Source organism: Galeopterus variegatus, unplaced genomic scaffold (genome assembly GCF_000696425.1).
Source record: "Galeopterus variegatus unplaced genomic scaffold, G_variegatus-3.0.2 Scaffold387, whole genome shotgun sequence".
NCBI lineage: Eukaryota > Metazoa > Chordata > Mammalia > Dermoptera > Cynocephalidae > Galeopterus > Galeopterus variegatus.
This window is the reverse complement of record NW_007726498.1, coordinates 381,357-401,263: the sequence shown is the minus strand read 5'-3', so window position 1 is coordinate 401,263 and position 19,907 is coordinate 381,357. Positions and strand designations below refer to the sequence as shown.

Below are 19,907 nucleotides of genomic sequence, written 5' to 3'. Positions count from 1 at the left end.
CTAACTTCAGTAAGATGATATCTCCTTGTGGCTATAATGTACATATCACTGATGATTTGTGATTTTAGCATTTTTAAAGTGCCTGTTGGACATTTGCATGTCTTCCTTCAAAAAATGTCTATTCAGCTCCTTTGCACATTTTTGAATTGGGTTGTTTGTTTTGTATTCTGTGTGTGTGTATTTTATCTTTTTTTTACTGTACTGTGGAATTCCTTGAGTTCCTTGTATATTCTGGATATTAATCCCTTTTCAGATGTATAGTTTGCAAATATTTTCTCACATTCCATAGGTTATCTTTTTACTTTGTTAATTGTTTCCTTTGCTATCCAGAAGATTTTTAGTTTGATATAATCCTGTTTGTTTATCTTTTCTTTTCTTGCTTGTGTTTTGGGCTCTTGTTCATAAAGTCTGTGCCAAGTCCTAGCTCCTGAAGTGTTTACCCAAAATTTTCCCCTAGTAGGTTCACAGTTTCAGGTCTCACATGTAAGTCTTTATTCCATTTTGAGTTGATTTTGGTATATGGTGAGAGGTGCACAACTAGTTTCATTCTTCTGCTATGGATATCCAATTTTCCCAGCACCACTTACTTTTTCACCATCAATTGCCAAACATCAATTGGCTGTAAGTCTGTGGGTTGATTTTTGGGTTCTCTATTCTGTTCCACTGGTCCATGTGTCTATTTTTATGCCAGTACCATGCTGTTTTGGTTACTATAGCTTTGTAGTATAATTTGAAATCAGGGACTGTTATGCTTCCAGCTTTACTCTTTTTGCTCAGGATTCCTTTGGCTATTCAGAGTCTTTCATTGTTCCATATGAATGCTACAATTGTTTTTTTTTTCTATTTCTGTGAAGAATGTCATTGATATTTTGATGGGGATTGCATTGAATCTGTATATCACTTTGGGTAGTATGGACATTTTCACAATGTTAATTCTTCCAGTCCAAAGGCATGGAATGTCTCTCCATCTTTTTGTGTCTTCTTTAATTTCTTTCAGTAGTGGTTTGTAGTTCTCATTATAGAGATTTTTTCACCTCCTTGGCTTTATTGAATCCTAGGTACTTTAAATTTTTGGCGACTATTGTAAATGTGCTTGCTTTCTTGAGTTCTCTTTCTGTTCTTTTTTTTTTTTTTGTCCTTTTTGTGACTGGTAAGGGGATTGCAACCCTTGGCTTGGTGTCGCCTGCACTGCACTCAGCCAGTGAGTGTACCGGCCACCCTTATATAGGATCCAAACCCGCGGCGGGAGCACCGCTGCACTCCCAAGTGCCGCACTCTCCCAAGTGCGCCACGGGGCCGGCCCTGTTAATTCATTATTAGAGAATTATAAACACAACTGATTTGGAGCATTGACTTTGTATCCTGCAACATTACTGAAATTCTTAACCAGCTCTAAGAGTTTTTTGGTAGAGTCTTAGGCTTTTCTATATATAGGATTATGTCATCTGGAAATATGGACAGTTTGACTTTATCTTTTACAATCTGGATGCCCTTTATTTCTTTGTCTTACCTGATTACTCTGGCTAGTACTTCCAATACTATGTTAAATAGGGGTAGTAAGAGTGGGCATCCTTGCCTTGTTCCTGTTCTTAAGAGAAAAGCTTTCAGATTTTCCCCATTTCATTATGATATTCGTAGTGGGCCTGTCATAGATGGCTTTTATTTTGTTGACATACTCTCCTTCTATACCTAATTTGCTGAGAGTCTTTATCATGAAGGTATGTTGAATTTTGTCAAATGATTTCTCTGTATCTATTGAGATAATTGTATAATTTTTGTCCTTTTGTTGATGTGATGTATCACAGTTATTGACTTGTGTATGGTGAACCATACTTGCATCTCTGGGACGAATCCCTCTTGATCATGATGTATAATTTTTTTTGATGTGTTGCTGTATTCTGATTGCTAGTATTTTAGTGAGGTTTTTGCATCTATGGTCATCAGAATATTGGTCCATAGTTTTCTTTTTGGTGTGTCTTTGTCTTGTTTTGTTATCAAGATGATGCTGAACTCACAGGATGAGTTTGGGAGAGTGGCTTCTGTTTCAATTTCTTGGAATAGTTTGAAGAGAATTGGTATAAATTCCTCTTTCAAAGTTTGGTAGAATTCAGCAGTAAAGCCATCCTATGCTGGGCTTTTCTTTGTTGGAAGATTGTTGATTACTGCTTCAATCTCATTGCTTGTTATTGGTCTGTTCAGGTTTTCTATTTCCTTTTGGTTCAGTCTTGATAATTTGTATAGTTTCTAGTATTCTTCTAGTCTTTTTATTTGGTTTCAGATTCCAAACTCTGCTATTATTCATATTTTGTGTCTTCTTTGTCTATATTCACTGGTGCTCACTTTTTCTCCAATCATTCTTGTATTAATTCATGAGTATGCACTATTTTGTTTTGTTGTTTATGTTGCCCAGTTGATTTAATTTAATAATCTAGTTTCTCTGTCTGTTACTATATAGGGAAATAGGAAGATTTGCATGCTAGGCCACATTTACCATCTTTCCACAATCCCCTTTATGTGTAAATTGTTATGAATGAGATAATTTCTCTCTACCCATAATTATTTAAAAGACTACTTCTTTTAAGTTTCCAAAATACTTTAGATTATTTTTCATATGTTTATTGATAGCCAACTAAATTTTAATGTTAGAGAATGTGGTTTTCTAATGCTTATTTTTGAAGTTTTTGAACTTCCATAATTATAGGATCAGATCATTGTTAATATGTATTGCATTTATGCTTGGAAAAAATGTAAATTTTTTATGATTAGGTATTAAAACTCTGAATTTTTTGTTTTGTGTATTATTTTGCATCTTGTTTTGTGTATTATTTAATATTATCCATCTATACCAGCTTTCTTTTGATTATTACTTGGCTATTATATTTTCCCTAGCCTTCTATAATCAATTTTTCATAGTCTTAAGTCTTAGAGTGAACTTAAATAGCACACTGTTGCAGTTTTTAAAAATTTACTGCTTAGGTTTAACTGGAGTTGTTAGTTTATTTAAACTTGTTGTGACTTCAAAGATAGTGAGATTTACTTCCACTGTCTTATTATGTGTTTTTTATTTGCCTCACTCTTTCTATATTTTATATTTGCCTTCGTGTGCTCTTTGGAATAGATTAAACTATACTTAGTATAACATTTTTTCTTCCATTTGTTCAAACATTTTCATTCTACTTGTGCTATGTTAGAGATCCCATTAGATATTTGAGAATTTAAAACTAAGTCTAAAAGCTCTAAACTTAATTAATCTATTAAAATTTGTTCTCAACCAGGGCTGTGGGGCCACACACTCCTGCCCACATCCAGGCAAGCAATGGAGCATGCCCAGGGTCCTAAGATGGGAGTCATGGGGCCACTGCCCCCACCCACAAGAACATCTTAGAATATATTTATTAGCCACTTGTGTTTCTTTGGGGTATGTGACTTTTCTTCTCATCTCCTTCACCAAATTTCTGTTAAGATTTTTCTAATTCATTTTAAGAGTTCTTTATGCATTAAGGATGTCAATCTTTGCGTGTTAAATTTGTTCCTTATCAATTGATTTTAATTTAATTTGTGATGTTTTCCTTCATTTTTACATTGAGACAATTTTCTATCTAAGCATTTAATTAAAAAATAATAAATAAATAAATAAATAAAATAAAATTTGTTCTTGGGAATATAAGGATCCCTGAACATTTTAACTTTGTTCAGCAATTTTTATGCTATTTTCCTTCACTACATTAGTTTTCATCTGACATGTTTATACAATAAAAAGAAACATTAGGGGCCGGCCCGGTGGCACACTGCTACAGTGCGCCACTTGGGAGCGCAGCGACGCTCCCGCTGAGGGTTCGGATCCCACATACAGACCGGTTCCCGCTCACTGGCTGAGTGAGGTGCGGGCGCAACACCGAGGGTTGTGATCCCGTTGCCGTACACGAAAAAAGACAAAAAGGAAAAAAAAAAAAAGAAACATTAGTATTATTATAGTTTCATAAAATATTTTTTAATTAGATCTTGCAAACATATTCTGCTTATACATAAGAGTTAACAATCTAAATAATTGTTTGAAAATATTTCAGGAAGGTAATGCTAAATATGAGTAAAATGCCAATTTCTCCTCTACTTCTGAGCCTGTATGTATTATGCCTCCTGCATTTTCCTTCATTATCTCATCCAAGCATCATGATATTTGGCAGGTATATTTTATAATGTGATATATCTGTTTTAAAATTCATTTTCAGGCATTTTCTCAGCATTCTTTTGTATTACCATGTAACAATTTATGCCATTCTCCTATTTCCAATTTTTGCTACTACATGCAGTGCGGCTAAGAAAATTATTCGGTCTCCATGTATACATTGTTTTAAAGAGCTTCTATAAGATGTAAACCTACATGTGGAATTTCAGAATTAAAAGCTATTTGAGTTTTCAAAGTGAATATATGTAGGTGATATAGGTGAATACCAACTTTTCTATATTTGTAAAGCTGTTAAAATTCAGCTCTCTTGTTTAGGGAGGCTTACAATACACTCCTAACCAACTTATTAGTATGTGATTATTACTCTTCTTTTAAGTGTCCTCTTTCATTTTATATCCAGGGATTGAACTTATTAACTCTTATATGTAAACAGAGTGACATCTTAAATTCAATATATCTAAATATTTTCTTTTACTTTTTTCTGATGCTATTGCTGTTGCTACTGGTGTGTGTGTGTATTTGTTTGTGTGTGTGTGTGTATTAAGAGAATCAAAGGGAATTTTCCATATTGCAAGAAATAGTGTCCTTTTCTCTTTTTATAGTTTTAAAAATTGTATTAAAATATATTTTTAAAATATATATTAAAAATATATTTTGTATACAAAATATAATGCATACTCATTGTAACAAGTTAAATAACACAAATTGATAAAGATACTTTGTTCCTTCCCCCTCTGTCAGTTTCATTTCCATGAGAAAGTGAAAATTAACAATTTAGTTACTATTCTCTCCTTTTATTATCATGTCCATACACATTTCTACAAGCATATATAACATGAATACTATTTCTTTTTTATATAAACATTTTGTCACATTATAAGAAATCTACTTCATTTTGTTTAATGAACATAAGTGACATGTTTTCAATTTTATACATATGTGGGTGCATGTGTACAAATTCACTGTACAGATGAACCTTAATTTCTATTTAATGTTCATGACTGTATTAAAGCAATAAAATTGTTATTGAGAATAATCCCAAACAGTATGAAAATCTGGATACATAGATCTCAACAAAGACAAAAAGTGGAAGATCACTGAAATATAACCCAGTTCAATGTTTTTCCTATATCTGAAATTATCTGAAATAGGGAATCATATACCAATGATAAACAAATATCACAGTGTTTAAAATGAGGCAGAGGCCTAAAAGCCCATGTAGGGCCAAATGGATAAAGAAAATGTGATATATGTATATGTATGTATGTATGTTGGTATGTATGTATATATATATATATATATATATATATATATATGTGTGTGTGTGTGATATATATATACATACACACACACACACTAGAATATTTTTCAGCCTAAAAAAAAGGAGATCTTGCCATTTTCTACAATATGACAACATGGATGGACCTGGAGGACATGATGTTAAGTGAAATAAGTCATTCACTGTCACCTCTCACAGAGTGACAGAGATGCAAAGGATTACTCAGAGCCCATGTATCCAGAGCAATGAGAGGCCCAAAGGGGCTGGACCCAGGGAAAACTCCTTCAAGAGAGAAGAGCCCCAGGCACAGCCCTCAGTCAGGTTTGTTCTCAGCTTTTATTGTGCAGGCAAGAAAGTTACAGAAGAAACACAGGTGGTTTATCAGTCATAGTGAAAACATAAACAAACTGGCTACATGACAATTTTCATTAAAGCTGGTGTAATTTAAAATAGTTCAAGCAATTTATCATCAAAAGGAGTCATAAAACTAAGCTATGTGATACAAAAGAAACAATGAGGTAGATAATCACCATGGCAATGCTTAGCTCCCCAAGAAACATAAAGAAACAGTTGAAGGTAAGATATGGAACAGCCCCCAACCAGTAACTAGCAGAATAGCCTTAAAGGTTTTAGCTCACATACTTTCCCATCATATAGGTTTAGCTGTACCAAGGGCAACCGCCCCCAGAGCAATCACTTTTGTTGTGTTTCAATTTTCTTATCTACATCAAAGGCTTTAGTTCTGTGAAGGGTTTTTTTTGTTTGTTTGTTTGTTTTCTTTTTGGTTTTTCCCAATCTTAGCATGTCCATGCGTATTTCTATAGAATTGAGCTAGGGCTTAAACTACAGGACTTTGGTAAACTAAGGACTTTGGTCCTACTATGGTACAGACTACTTTAAGGACTTCAGTCCTACTAAACTAAGGACTTTAGTCCTACTATGCTATAGGTTATGGCCCTTTGAAATACGTGTTTTATTAATGTCAATATCCTCCACAATTCACAGAGAGAAAAATATTGCATGATTGCACTCGTACGTAGAATATATATATAAATAGTTTAAATACACAGATATAGAGAATGAAACAGTATCTCCATGCGGCTGAAAGGGGGTGGGTTATAAACTGGGGAGAGGTAGGTCAAAGGATACAAAACAGCAGATATATAGGATGAACAAGTCTAGAGATCTAATGTACAACATGAGCACAAAGATAATAAAATCGTATTGTATTAGAGATTTTTGTTAGATGACTATATTTTTGCTGGTCTTGTCACAAAAAGAAAAATATGTGAGATGATAGATGTTAATCTGCTTCATTGTAGTAATCATCATACTATGCATCTATGTATCTATATATACATATATATGTATATATATATCATAACATCATGTTGTAAACCTCAAATATATACAATAAAATTTATTTTAAAAAATAAATTTAAAAAATAAAATAGGTCAAGGTTTTGGATCCCTGTTCCAGCCAGCCACCAATAAATAAATAAATAAAACGAGGCTGGGAAAGGATACCTCAAAGCACCCACACTATCTGCCATGCACAATTATCAGTACAGAAAAATATAGTATTAAAATTAATGTGGTTATCCTAAACATGAGCATAAAAAGCCTTTCTGGCATACTTCCCATCCAACAAATCTTTATTAGGAACTGGAATGTAGAAGAAAAAGAAAAGAGAGTTAACAACTAGGAAACAAGGATTCCTAAAGGGAGCATGTTGAAAAGGTAGGATTGGCCCCCATGACTTTAAGTTCTTTTACCTTCGGTTTTATACAGCATTATTCAGAAGTTAGGAGGAGAAGAAAAACACAGAAATATGGCATAGCTTGGAGTTTTGAATGATTTTGAGTAGACCTCACATATGACTGTAGTTAGGAATCACTCCCTGCCAACATACTGAAAGTTGTGCAGATAATCCCAGCTGTGGCTTTAAGAATTTCTGAGGATACTAAAGGAACAGAAAGCCACTGAAGTTCTGTAATAGAAAAAAGCAAGGACTTAAAATTAAATAACTTAGCTTAGAGCACATATTCCTTTAATTTCTTTTATCACTTAATTTGGCTGTCAAATATATGTTTAAATACTTCCAAGCATGATGAACTCACCATTACCTTAGTCATACTGTTCCCTGGTTGGAAAACTCTGAATGACAGAATTTTCTTTCTGAGATGCGTTAAACTCTACATTCATGTAAAAGGTTATGTGATTAAACTTTAGACAACTTATGGTGTATAATCGCTTTGGAGAAGAAAACCAGTCAAAAATTTCTGAGCAGAGACCTCATCCAAAAGACAGTTCTTCACAAAATTCAGCCAAGTTTTATTGATAGTTTTGGAGCTCAAGAATTACATAATATCAGGGGAAATCTAAGACATTAATTAGGGAAATTTATCAGGGAACTATTAGCATGAGAACTCATGGTAATCATGAGAAAATGGTTAACAAGTCCTTTGTGTATTAACCTAAAAGAATGATTTTTTAAACCAAATATAGGGAAAGTTGTTTCATTTCTGGACATTAATTTTGTTGTGTCTATCGTAAAGATGTGCAGTAGGCAATTGGATAGGGATCTGATCTTAGGTCATGACAGGTTAGATAATGAAATCATGTGCTTAAAACAATATGTTAAAGCAAAAAATTAGATGGTATTGCATGAGAAAATAAAATTATAGGGTAGTAAGTATAAAAGAGTTCTACTAAATATTATGTTCCAACTTTGGTACAAATTGATAACTGCTAAGGAGTCACTGATCAAAAAATATCTTTGCATTGTGATTGGTGCACTTACCATGATTCTTAAAATCCCATCCCCTGAATTTTTACATCACTGCTTTATTCAACCTGAGAGCACTGATAGAATGCACTGTAACATTGTAATAGAATGCCATGTTGCAGGGATGACAAATAAAATTATTGGTACTGCAGTAAAAATTAGTTTATCTACCCTAAGTTAATCATTGTGCAATATATGCATGTATTGAAACAACACACTGTACCCCACAAATATGTACGAGTAAATGTTAAAATATATTGAATAAAATTTTAAAAATTAACTTATCAGAACTCAATATGACCAATAAGGAAATAAAGCCCAAAGCATGGCAACTTTAAAGAGCCCATTCACTATCTTGAGGCCCATCTTGTGCATGAAAAACAGTAGTGCACTTAAATTAAGTGCAGTTTTTTTTCTCCAAGAAGAAACATAGATGTTTAAATAAAAATTGTAAATATTTGTGGATATGACCAAGGAGAGGACAAAAAAACATAAACACAAATATTTTTCCTAAGTGTTTCTTCCCCCTGTACAGAGGTATAATTGGCAAAAATTGCATATATTCATGGTGTACAATGTGATGTTTTGAATATGTATACACTGTGAAATAATTACCACAATTAAGCTAATTAATATATCACCTCACAGTTGCCTTTTTGTGTGGTGAGAACACTTGAAATCTACACATTTATCAAATTCCAAGTATAGAATACATTATTATTTGCTGTAGTTATCAGCTGCACATTAGGTCTCAGTATTTATTCATGTTACAGCTAAAGTTATGTATCCTTTGACCAATATCTCCTCTTTTTCCCTACCCCTTAGTTCCTGGTAACCACCATTTTAATCTCTGCTTCTATGAGTTTGAGATTTTTTTGATTTTTAACAGTCTACATATACAACTATTTTCTCCCATTCTGTGGTTGTTTTTACTAATAAACAAATTGAGGAATATGGCAGGATATAAAATCAACTACCAAAAATCAGTTGTATTTCTATACACTAAGAACAAACTATCTGACAAAGATATCAAGAAAACAATCTCATACATAATAGCACCAAAAAGAATAAAATAGGAGTAAATGTAACCAAAGAGATGGAAGATCTGTACACTGAAAAGCATAGACACTAGTCAAAGAAAGTGTAGGAGACACAAATGAATGGAAAGATATCCTGTGTTCATGAATTCAAAGAATTAATATTATTAAAATGTCCATACTGCCCAAAGTGATTTATAGATTCAATACAATCCCTGTCAAAATCTCAATGGCATTTCTCACAGAGATAGGAAAGCAATCCTCAAATAAGTATGGAATAAGAAAAGGCTCTGAATAGCTGAAACAATGTTAAACAAGAACAAAGCTGAAGGAATCACACTTCCTGATTTCAAACTGTAGTGCAAAGCTATAGAAATCAAAACAGGATGGTATTGCCATAAAAGCAGACAATAGACCGATGGAACCGAATAGAGAGCCCAGAAGTATACCCACACGGGGCCGGCCCGGTGGCGCACTGCTACAGTGCGCCACTTGAGAGCGCAGAGGCCCTCCCGCCGAGGGTTCGGATCCCACATACAGACCGGCCGCTCACTGGCTGAGCGAGGTGCGGGCGCAACACCGAGGGTTGCGATCCCGTTGCCAGTCCCGGTCCGGTACGGGCGCGACACTGAGGGTTGCGATCCGTTGCCGGTCATGAAAAAAGACAAAAAAAAAAAAAGAAGTATACCCACACATATATGGCCAACTAATTTTTGACATAGGTGTCAATAATACATAATGGGGAAAAGATAAACTCCTTTTTTGTTGTTTTTACCAGTAAAGGGATCGCAACCCTCCATTGAGCACACCAGCCATCCCTATATAGGATCCAAACACATGGCCTCAGAGCACTCTCCTGAGTGAGCCACGGGGCCCGCCCAAGATAAACTCTTTAATAAATGCTCTTGGGAAAACTGGATGTTCACATGCAAGAAAATGAAACTGGACCCTTGTCTTACACCATACATTTAATCAATTTTAAGTGGATTAAAGACTTAAATGTAAGACCTGAAACTGTAAAAGTCCTAGAAGGAAAGTAGATAAAAACCTCCTTGACATTAGTTTTGAAAATGATTTCTTGAATTTGACACCAAAAGCACTGGTAACAAAAGCAAAACCGAACAAGTGAGACTACCTCAAACTATCCGCACAGCAAAAGAAGCAATCAACAAATGAAAAGGCAACCTATGGAATAGGAGAAAATATTTGCAAACCATATTTCCAAGTGCTTTTAAATATTATTTATCTTGATATATTATATGTTATTCTAGAAATTTATGTATAATAACTGAAATATATTAGTGTTATTATACTCATATATTTTTTAATCAATATGTAAATTACTGTATAGACTTTAATTGCTTCAAGCCTACAGAAAAAAAAAGAATAAATTGTGTACCTTTAAAGCCCTATGAAAACATCCTTTTCAACTTTGAAAACTTATTATATTGAGTAAAACTTTCTTATTTCAATAAAAATTTAGTCCTACATGAAAGCCAAGCATTTCCAGAAACAATACACCCAAGAGTGCCTATTTCTGTGACTTCCAGAAACCAAGGAAATCTGCTGACCTCAGCACTTCAGGCTACACAACTCATTTAACAATGTCATTCAGAGAGCTGTATCAGCATGTCCCTACTTATGATGCAATCATGCAGAACTCACAGAGGAACTTTTCAAAACACCAAGAAGCAAGACTGCTTAAAAACAACCCATTATTACAAAAACTCTATGCTTAGAATCATCAGATATCTCCCCTGGTTTATTTTCTCTTACTTTGTAAACCTGAAGCATCAAGTCCCTTAAAAGTCCAATTCAAACCCCACCTTCTCCAGAAATCCTTCTCTAAGGTGTTAGTTCCACACCAAACTTTTTCCTCTCTGATTTTTTAGATTAAATTCATTTGCACATTGCTTTAAATTGATTTTGCACTTTTTTACAGAAGGCATCATGCTTAGATGTATTGCTTTTCCCTATATTTTATACTGCATTATATATATATTCATCACAAAAATACAAATTAAGACCCACATTAAGATAGCACTACATGCTAACGAGAATGGCTAGAATTTAAAATATCATCTCCTTTTATTAGAGTTTAGAAATCTTTTTTAGCTATAGTATTTCTGCTTTCTGTATAATTGCTAACATTAATATAGATATACAAGTATTATTTTCCAGGTATTTATTTCTTATCTCTTCACACTAAACTGCTTTTACCATTAAGTTTTAATTATATACCCTGAAAAGCAATCTTCTATTTTGTAATTTCATCCAATTTGAGTCTCGGTTTGAAAACCACAGTTTTGTTCATTTGCATTTCTGCTTATCATATATTTAGAGTACTTCAGGGAAATATTTACATTTATGATACATTTATTTGTTTCTTAGTTTACTATTTCAACCTATTGGATATTCCCCTAGCTTGAGATATTAATTACGATGCAATTACATTTGACTTAGGTAATTTCTCACATATATTTGCAAAGAAGAAACATAGGTAATATATTCTAGGAATCTTTGAATATCTAGAAAAACTTTTATTTTGCTCTCACATGTTGATAATTTCTTGGATTTTCACAAAAGTGCAGGCTGTTTGTCCAGAATGCTTTTTCCTAAAAGTTTTATGTCATTGGTGTACTGTCTTCAATCCTCCTGTGTTCAGATGAGAAGTCTGATTCCACAGAGAATTGTAGAAAATCTGTTAAGGAAGCAGTGGGTATTATTGATTATAGATGGCATGTTGATTTAAACCCAATTAAATTTAGGATATGGGCAGGAATGCACATCGAGGCCATTGGGGTATTTTCTGGCATCCAAAGGTCAATAAAGATCAGGATCAAAGTCTATATTTCCTATACAGAACAAAATTGGAGAAAGAAGAGAACCTCTTCGATTGTACATTTTGTAGAGTTAAATTGTACAGCAGAAACCAGTAGTGACAATCATTTCTGTGTAAATTATATGTGTCATTCAAAAAACTTTGAAAGGATGGAAAGATACATATAGACAAGCAAAGATTAGTCTAGGTATCATGCAAGGCACAAAATTTGGGAGCCCTGCCATAAACTTGGAGTATATCATTTAGCAAAGGGAGAGGAGTGTCTTGCAAGACAATGTAGTTGCAACTGCACATTGGAATATTTGGAATATATTTGTCAAGAGAGAAGTTAAATGATATCCTTTGGAAGTAGAACGTTAACCCCAATATCACAGCTATGACTCATTCCCTTGTCAATTGCAGTCTGGGTAAAAGAACCTATACCTCTGCAATTGCTTGACTTATATAGAGAAACATGACAGGGACAAGACACACTTTGGCCCTCCTCAGAAAGGGAAACCCCTGTTTCACAGGATTAAGGTGTTGGTGGGTATTTTGGACACTCTCAAGTTAGTAAAGATTTGGAATTTACCTGATTCTCTTTCAGAAAGAAAGGAAAACTGCTGAGCCAAGGTAAGAAGAGGATGAAATGAACCTGTATTAGGGTGAGCACAGCCTTGCTCTGTCTCTTAGGCTGTAACTTCTGCTCTTTCGTTTTATTGGCATGCAATTCTTACATGAAAATTGCTCAGTATTTGGATGATATGCTACCCCTCCCTGGACATGTGCCTACTCTGTACATTACCACCTCTGGCAGGAGGCAGCGCCTACATATAAACCTCTATTGGTACAACACACTCTTGTCTTGCTTTTCTTTTCCTTTTCCTTATTTTATTCCTAACCGCTGTGCCTGCTTTGGACTAGACTTTCTTCACAATGAGAATGGTAAAGTCAAAGGGCTAAGTCGTTGTTGGGCTTATGGATCTAAGTAGTATGATGCCATTTTTAGTTTATGGTCATAGGCCTAACTCAAATTTAAACACCAATAGGCCCAATCTTGACTTACTAAAGTTTAGTTCAGTTTTGGAGAAAGTTATCATATTAGGGAATGGCAATTTTCCTAGCCTTGTCTGTATTCATTATTTCCTGTGCAAATACGGTTGCTGTAATAAGTGAATGGTAAACAACAAGAGTCAAGGATTCAGATCCCATAAATCTGCCCAATATCTCCATCTCTTTCTACTTTCAATATCTAGAATTGGAAGAAATGCTTATAAAAGAGACCAAAATTTAGGTATCTAAGACCCTAATGTAGGGGGAAAGGACTGCAAAAGTAAATGTCAAACTTCAAGCAAAACGAGAAAAGTTCCAGAAATTTGGAATATTCTGACTTTTTTCCCCCCACAAACTCTGAAGGGCAGATACCACGAAGTTCAGAGGTGTTCTACATTCTTTCTCATTATAAAGCCCCAAGATTTTTAAAGAGATTACATTTATTTATGAGTCCCAGAATTAGTTACCATTTGGAGCCACAGCAAGAAGGTATAAAATAAACCTGCACCGGTTTGAGTGCAAACTTGCTCTGGCTCTTATGCTATTACACCTGCTCTTTCTTGTTGCTGATGTGTGACTCTAACCTGGGAATTGCTTATGATTTGAATGTTATGCTATCCCTCCCTGTACATATGCCTAATTTACCATGTCATAAATTTTAGTTGAAGGAAGAGTTCAATGGAGATAACAGAGAGAGCCTTCCCTGTGGATTTGCAGCAAATGTTCAGGTGTGGCTGGGCTGGGGTCTTTCTCTGGTGCCACTGAGTCTTAAATGAAAATGGTAAAACCCCTATTTTAGCACTTAACGTGTTCTTTCATAAGTAAAAGAGTACTTTGCAATTTAGTGAAATGAGCACTTAGTAAGACACAGGTAAATCCTAAAATGCCCCTGGTCTGCTTGCTGAAGTAGAGGAAAACATGTGGATAACCCAAGCCACCATTTTTTTCTATAGCTTATTGGACCCCATAACAGAAGTTTCATAGAGTAAGGGCTAACCATTCAAGGGGTTCAGATAGAGGTACAGGAGATACATCCTGGGAGTTGCCACCCTTGCTACCTCACTTACCTTTCAAGGTATAAAATAGAAAAAGAATCAGTATGGTGAAAAATAACATTAGTACACATACGATCACGTATACATCACTCATCCAAGTACTATACAATTGGAACAGGTCATCTGAAATAGAGACTGGAAAAAAAAGAAAAAAATGGTACTTAAAAAGTAGAAATGAAATGAAGACTGGAAAAGATGCACTAATTAAGAAACCAGATGTGTAGGAGTACACTTAACAAAGGGAAGAGGAGTTGTTGGCTGGCCCTCATTACTTGGTTTTTCTGGGCCTAGTTTGGGACTGTAAACCTAGGTTTGATAACATGATAAGACTTGGTATTTTAGTTAAGCCTGAGAGTGCATGCAATCTGAGCTGAGCCATGAATGCAAATTGTGAAATGTCATCTCTACTCATTTACCCACAGATAACTAAGAACACATTCATATTTATTTTTATACACTTGTTTAGGAGCTGTAGAGGGAAAATGTTTTGGAAATGTCACAGATAGTATACATTGGGCCTCTGAGCAGAAGGGTAAAATAAAATTTTTTATAATTGCAGCTCAGTGATATAAGAGAAAATTTTAATATTCAGTGTACAGTGGATATAAACATAATATTGGAGGAGCTCAAAGTCAATCCATTTAAATAACAAATGGACAAAGACTAATAAAGAAACCGTGATTTCTGAACTTAAATCTTTAAAAGGTTGTCATAGTGCTGGGGCTCAAAAGAACCAATAGTGAAGTTACAGATGGTAATTTTGATGTTATTAATGCAAAGCATTGAGTCCTCAGTACTTGGAAATGTGCCTGACACACAGTAGGCCCTTATTAAATATATCTGTAAAATGATTTAGAGCTACAAAGACAATATTCAGAAGAAATCAGAAAACAGATACAAAACAATTTTAGATATTTCAATTATAAGACAGATTTCATAAAACACCTATACATATTATATTTGAAAAATTAAATAAGACAAGCTAGGAAACACCTGCAGGGCAGAAAATAATAAAAAGCAACATGGAACAGGGCACATTTTACAAAGTTGTAAATAGAAATGGCAGTACTAAAACACAACTTCTGAAATTAAGAATTCAAAGTGTAGGTTCCACAACAAATTAGTCATATATTAGGAGTTAATTAATAAACTTGATAATAAATTAGAAGACATTAGAATGGAGAGAAAAAGTGGAAAATAAAGAAGAGAAGGTAAGAGACATACGGGATGGAGTTGAAAGTTCTAATTGATGGCTATCTAATGTTATAAAAGAAGAGGATTTAAAGAATGGAGAAAAGTAAGTATTTGAAACAATGGTAGCTGAGAATTTTTAAGGTCTAATAAAAGACAGTAATGTAGAAAACTAGGGAGCACAAATCCCTATTATTACAAATAAAAAGAATAACACACACACACACACACACACAGAGCAAATAAGAACTCTTTTGAGCAGCCATAAAAAAACACAGTTCACAATCAAAAGTGGCAATTAGACTAAAAGAATTCTCATTAGAAAATAAACAGTGAAAGCTGAGTTAGTAAAATAATGTGTTCAATGCACTGGAGGAAAATATCTACAACCTAAAATTCTGTGGCCATTAAAACAAAGGCGAAATAAAAGCCACAAGATAATGTGGTCATATTTATAAAGTCTGACACACAAGAAAAATAAAAGGTCAAAAAGGTGTAAATATATGGATAAATATAAATAGATAATGCCATATGGAACAGTAATTACAATAACCTCCTATGAGGTTTGAAAAACATTGATTTAAAATTTCCAACAACCATAGTATATATCTTAATGGGCTAAATGTTTGTGTTTTTAAAAAATTTATTATATGTATTCATGGGGCACTGAGCTGACCATCAGCACCTGTGCACAAGATAGGATGACTGGATCAATACTGTCAGCAGTCCCCCATCTCAAACTACAATTATTCCCCTTGTCCCCCACCCAACCTCTCCTCAACACCCCTCACCCTACCCACCTCCAGCAAACTTACTTCTTTTCTCTCCCTCTGCAAGTCCAACGCACTGCTGTGGTCTTTCTTTCCTTCCTTCTTTCTCCCTTAGCTCCCACTTACAAGTGAGGACATGCGGTGTTTTTCCCTCTGTGCCTGGCTTTTTTCACTTATAATTTTCTCCAGGCTTATCCATATTGCTGCAAATGACAGAATTTCATTCTTTTTTATGGCTGAGCAGTATATTCCGTTGTAGTAGTATTCCATTCCATTTTCCTTATCCAGTCATCCATCAGTGGACATTAAGTTGGTTCCATATCTTGGCTGTTGTAGATAGAGCTGCAATGAATATGGCAGTGCATGTATCCCTTCAACATGATGATTTCCATTCCTGGGGGTATATATTCAGAAGTACAATTGCTCTGTTGTATAGCAGATCTGTCTGTAGTTGTTTGTCTCCATACTGTTTTCCATAGTGGCTGTACTAATGTACAGTCTCATCAACAGTGTAGGAGAGTTCCCTCTCTCTACATCCTCACCAGCATTTGTTATTCTCAATCCATTTGATTAAAGCCAGTTGAGCTGGGGTGAGATGATATCTCAATGTGGTTTTAATTTGCATTTCCCTGATTATTAGTGATATTGAGCATTTTTTCAAGTATTTGATGGCCAGTCGCATGCCTTCCTTTGAAAATGTCTATTCAGCTAATTTGCCAATTTTCAATTCGGTCATTTTTTATTTTTTTTTACTGTGTAGTTGTTTGAGTTCCTTGTACATTCTGGATATTAATCTCTGTTGGTTGTATAGCTTTCAAATACTTTTTTCCACCCTGTGGGTTGTCTTTTCACTCTGTTGTTTCCTTTGTTATGCAGGAGCTTTTTAGTTTGATATAATCTTATTTACTTATTTTTTTCTTTAGTAGCTTTTGCTTTAGGGCCTTATTCATAAAGTCTTTGCCCAGTCCTACTACCTGAAGTGTTACCACTATGTTTTCCTTTAGTAATTTTATAGTTTCAGGTCTTATACTTAAGTCTTTAATCCCTTTTGAGTTTATTTTGGTATATGGTGGTGAGAGTTGCAGGTCTAATTTCTTCTTCTGCATATGGTTGTCCAATTTTTCCAGCACCATTTATTGAAGAAGCAGTCCTTTTCCTAATATGTGTTTGTGATGTCTTTGTCAAAAAACAGTTGGTTTTAAGTCTGTTGGTTTATTTCTGGGATCTCTATTCAGTTCCATTGGCCCAAGTGCCTATTTTTATGCCAGTATCTTGTTGTTTTGGTTACTATAGCTTTGTAATGTAGGTTGAAGTCAAATAATGTTATGCTTCCAGCTTTATTTTCATTTCACTTTATTTATTTTTTTGCTCAGAAATGCTTTGGCAACTTGGGGTCTTTTGTTGTTCCACGTGAATGTTAGGATTTCTTTCTTCCATTTCTGTGAAGAATGTCATTGGTATTTTGATGGGGACAGCATTGAATCTGTAGATCATATTGGATAGTATGAACATTTTCACAATGTTGATTCTTCCAATCCAAGGGCATGAAATATCTTTCCGCCTTTTTGTGTCTTTAGTTTCTTTCAGTAGTGACATGTAATTATTTTTGTAGAGATCTTTCACTTCCTCAGTTAAATTGATTCCCAGGTATTTTAATTTTTGGATGACTTTTGCAAAGGGCTTACTTCCTTGATTTCTTTTTGTGCTAGCTTGTTATTGGAGAATGTAAATTCTACTGATTTGGGGGCATTGATTTTAACTAGAAATTAATAACAAACAAAACTCAGGATACTATACAAATACATGGAAATTCAATAATTCCTAAATGATCTATGGGTCCAAGAAGAAATTAAACAAAAAGCCAAAAATGTATTGAAATCAATGAAGGTATGTCATACCAAAACCTATGGGATACTGCAAAAGCAGTACTAAGAGGGAAGTTTATTCCAATAAATGCTTACATCAAAAAACAGAAATATTTCAAATAAATGACCTAATACTACACATCAAAGAACTGGAAAAATGAGAACAATCCAATCCCTAAGTTAGTAAATGGAAAGAATAATTAAGACAAGAGCAGAACTAAATGATATAGAGACCCCCAAAATGATACAAAAGATAAATGAAAGAAAATGATGGTTTTTTGAGAAGATTAAAAAAATAGCCAAACCATTAGCAGGGTTAACAAAAAAATGAAAAAGGAGACATTGCAACTGATAACACAGAAATACACAGAATCATTAGAGACTATTCTAAACAACTGTATGCCAACAAATTTGAAAACCTGGAGGAAATGGATAAATTTCTGGACACTTATACACTACCAAGACTTAACCAAGATGAAATAGAAAACCTGAGCAGACCAATAACAAGGTGCAAGACTGAATGAGTAATCAGCAGTCTCCCAACAAAGGATGGATTTACTGCTGAATTCTACCAAACCTTTAAAGAGAAATTAATACCAATTCTCTTCAAACTATTCCAAAAGGTTGAAATGCAGGCCACTCTCCCAAACTCATTCTACAAAGCCAGCATCACCTAAACCTAAACCAGACAAAGATACAACAACAGAAAGAAAACTACTATCAATATCTTTGGTGAGAATAGATTCAGAAATCATCAACAAAATACTAGCAATCAGAATACGTCAACACATAAAAAAACAACACACCATTATCAAGTGAAATTCATCCAAGAGATGCAAGGAAGGTTCAACATACATAAGTCAATAAACGTGATACACCACATCAACAAAACCAAGGACAAAAACCATATGATTATCTCAATAGACACAGAAAAGATATTCAACAAAATTCAATATCCATTCATGATAAAGGCTCTCAGGAAATTAGGTATAGAAGGAAAGTATCTTAACACAATAAAAGCCATCTATGACAAGCCCATCCCCAATATCATCCTGAATGGGGAAAAACTAAAGGGTTTTGCCTTAAGAACAGGAACAAGACAAGGATGCCCACTCTCACCACTCCTATTTAACACAGTATTGGAATTATTCACCAGAGCAATCAGGCATGAGAAAGAAATAAAGGCCATCCAGATTAGAAAAGATGAAGTCAAATTGTCCCTGTTTGCAGATGACATGATCTTATATAAAGGAAGACCTAAAGACTCTCCCAAAAAACTATTAGAACTGATTTCAGTAATGTTACAGGATACAAATGTTTTACAACTATTTCACAGTCTTTATATCTTTTGAGAGTGTTTAAGGTATTAACCAAATTTAGACTTTATAGTTAAGTGTACTGGTTGTATACTTATGGGAACAACTAAATAATAGAAAAACACTATAAATTGTGTCAATTATAAGTGAAAACAGACGAATGATTAAAATTATAAAAGTAAAAATAGAATGATTAGAGATACATAACAAAGAGGGAAGGGCAAGGTAACCAACTAGCGTTTTCTGGCACTCGTCCCTCCCACAAGATACAGACCAAACAACAAATAACTATATTTTTACTGGAAAGACTTAAGAAGTACACTGCAGAGTACCAAGGGGGTGACAAAACTCTTGTGGAGCACAGAAGACTGGGATAGCACCATAGAGAGCAGAGCAAGGCATCTTGCCTCTGCCTCACTGTCTCTCCATAGGGATTGAACTGGTTCAGAGTCAGGCAGAGATAAAGTAAGCTGGAAAAAACCCCAATGTTTCCACTGATGCCACAAATGCCAGCAATCCCTGCCAAAGGAGAGTTCCCCTGTCCTC

General features: G+C 34.5%; 1 protein-coding gene across 1 annotated transcript in view; it reads right to left on the bottom strand.

Annotated features, from left to right (window-relative positions):
- Positions 1-7,351: 7,351 nt before the first annotated feature.
- The window catches only part of LOC103586866 (selection and upkeep of intraepithelial T-cells protein 8-like), a 72,405-nt gene continuing 59,849 nt past the window's right edge, over positions 7,352-19,907 (bottom strand). The window contains exons 6-7 of the mRNA XM_008568212.1: positions 14,232-14,354; positions 7,352-7,455 (exon numbers count right to left, since the gene is read on the bottom strand). Of these exons, the coding sequence (XP_008566434.1) occupies positions 7,352-7,455; positions 14,232-14,354 (227 nt within the window). The remainder of the gene's footprint in view (positions 7,456-14,231; positions 14,355-19,907) is intronic.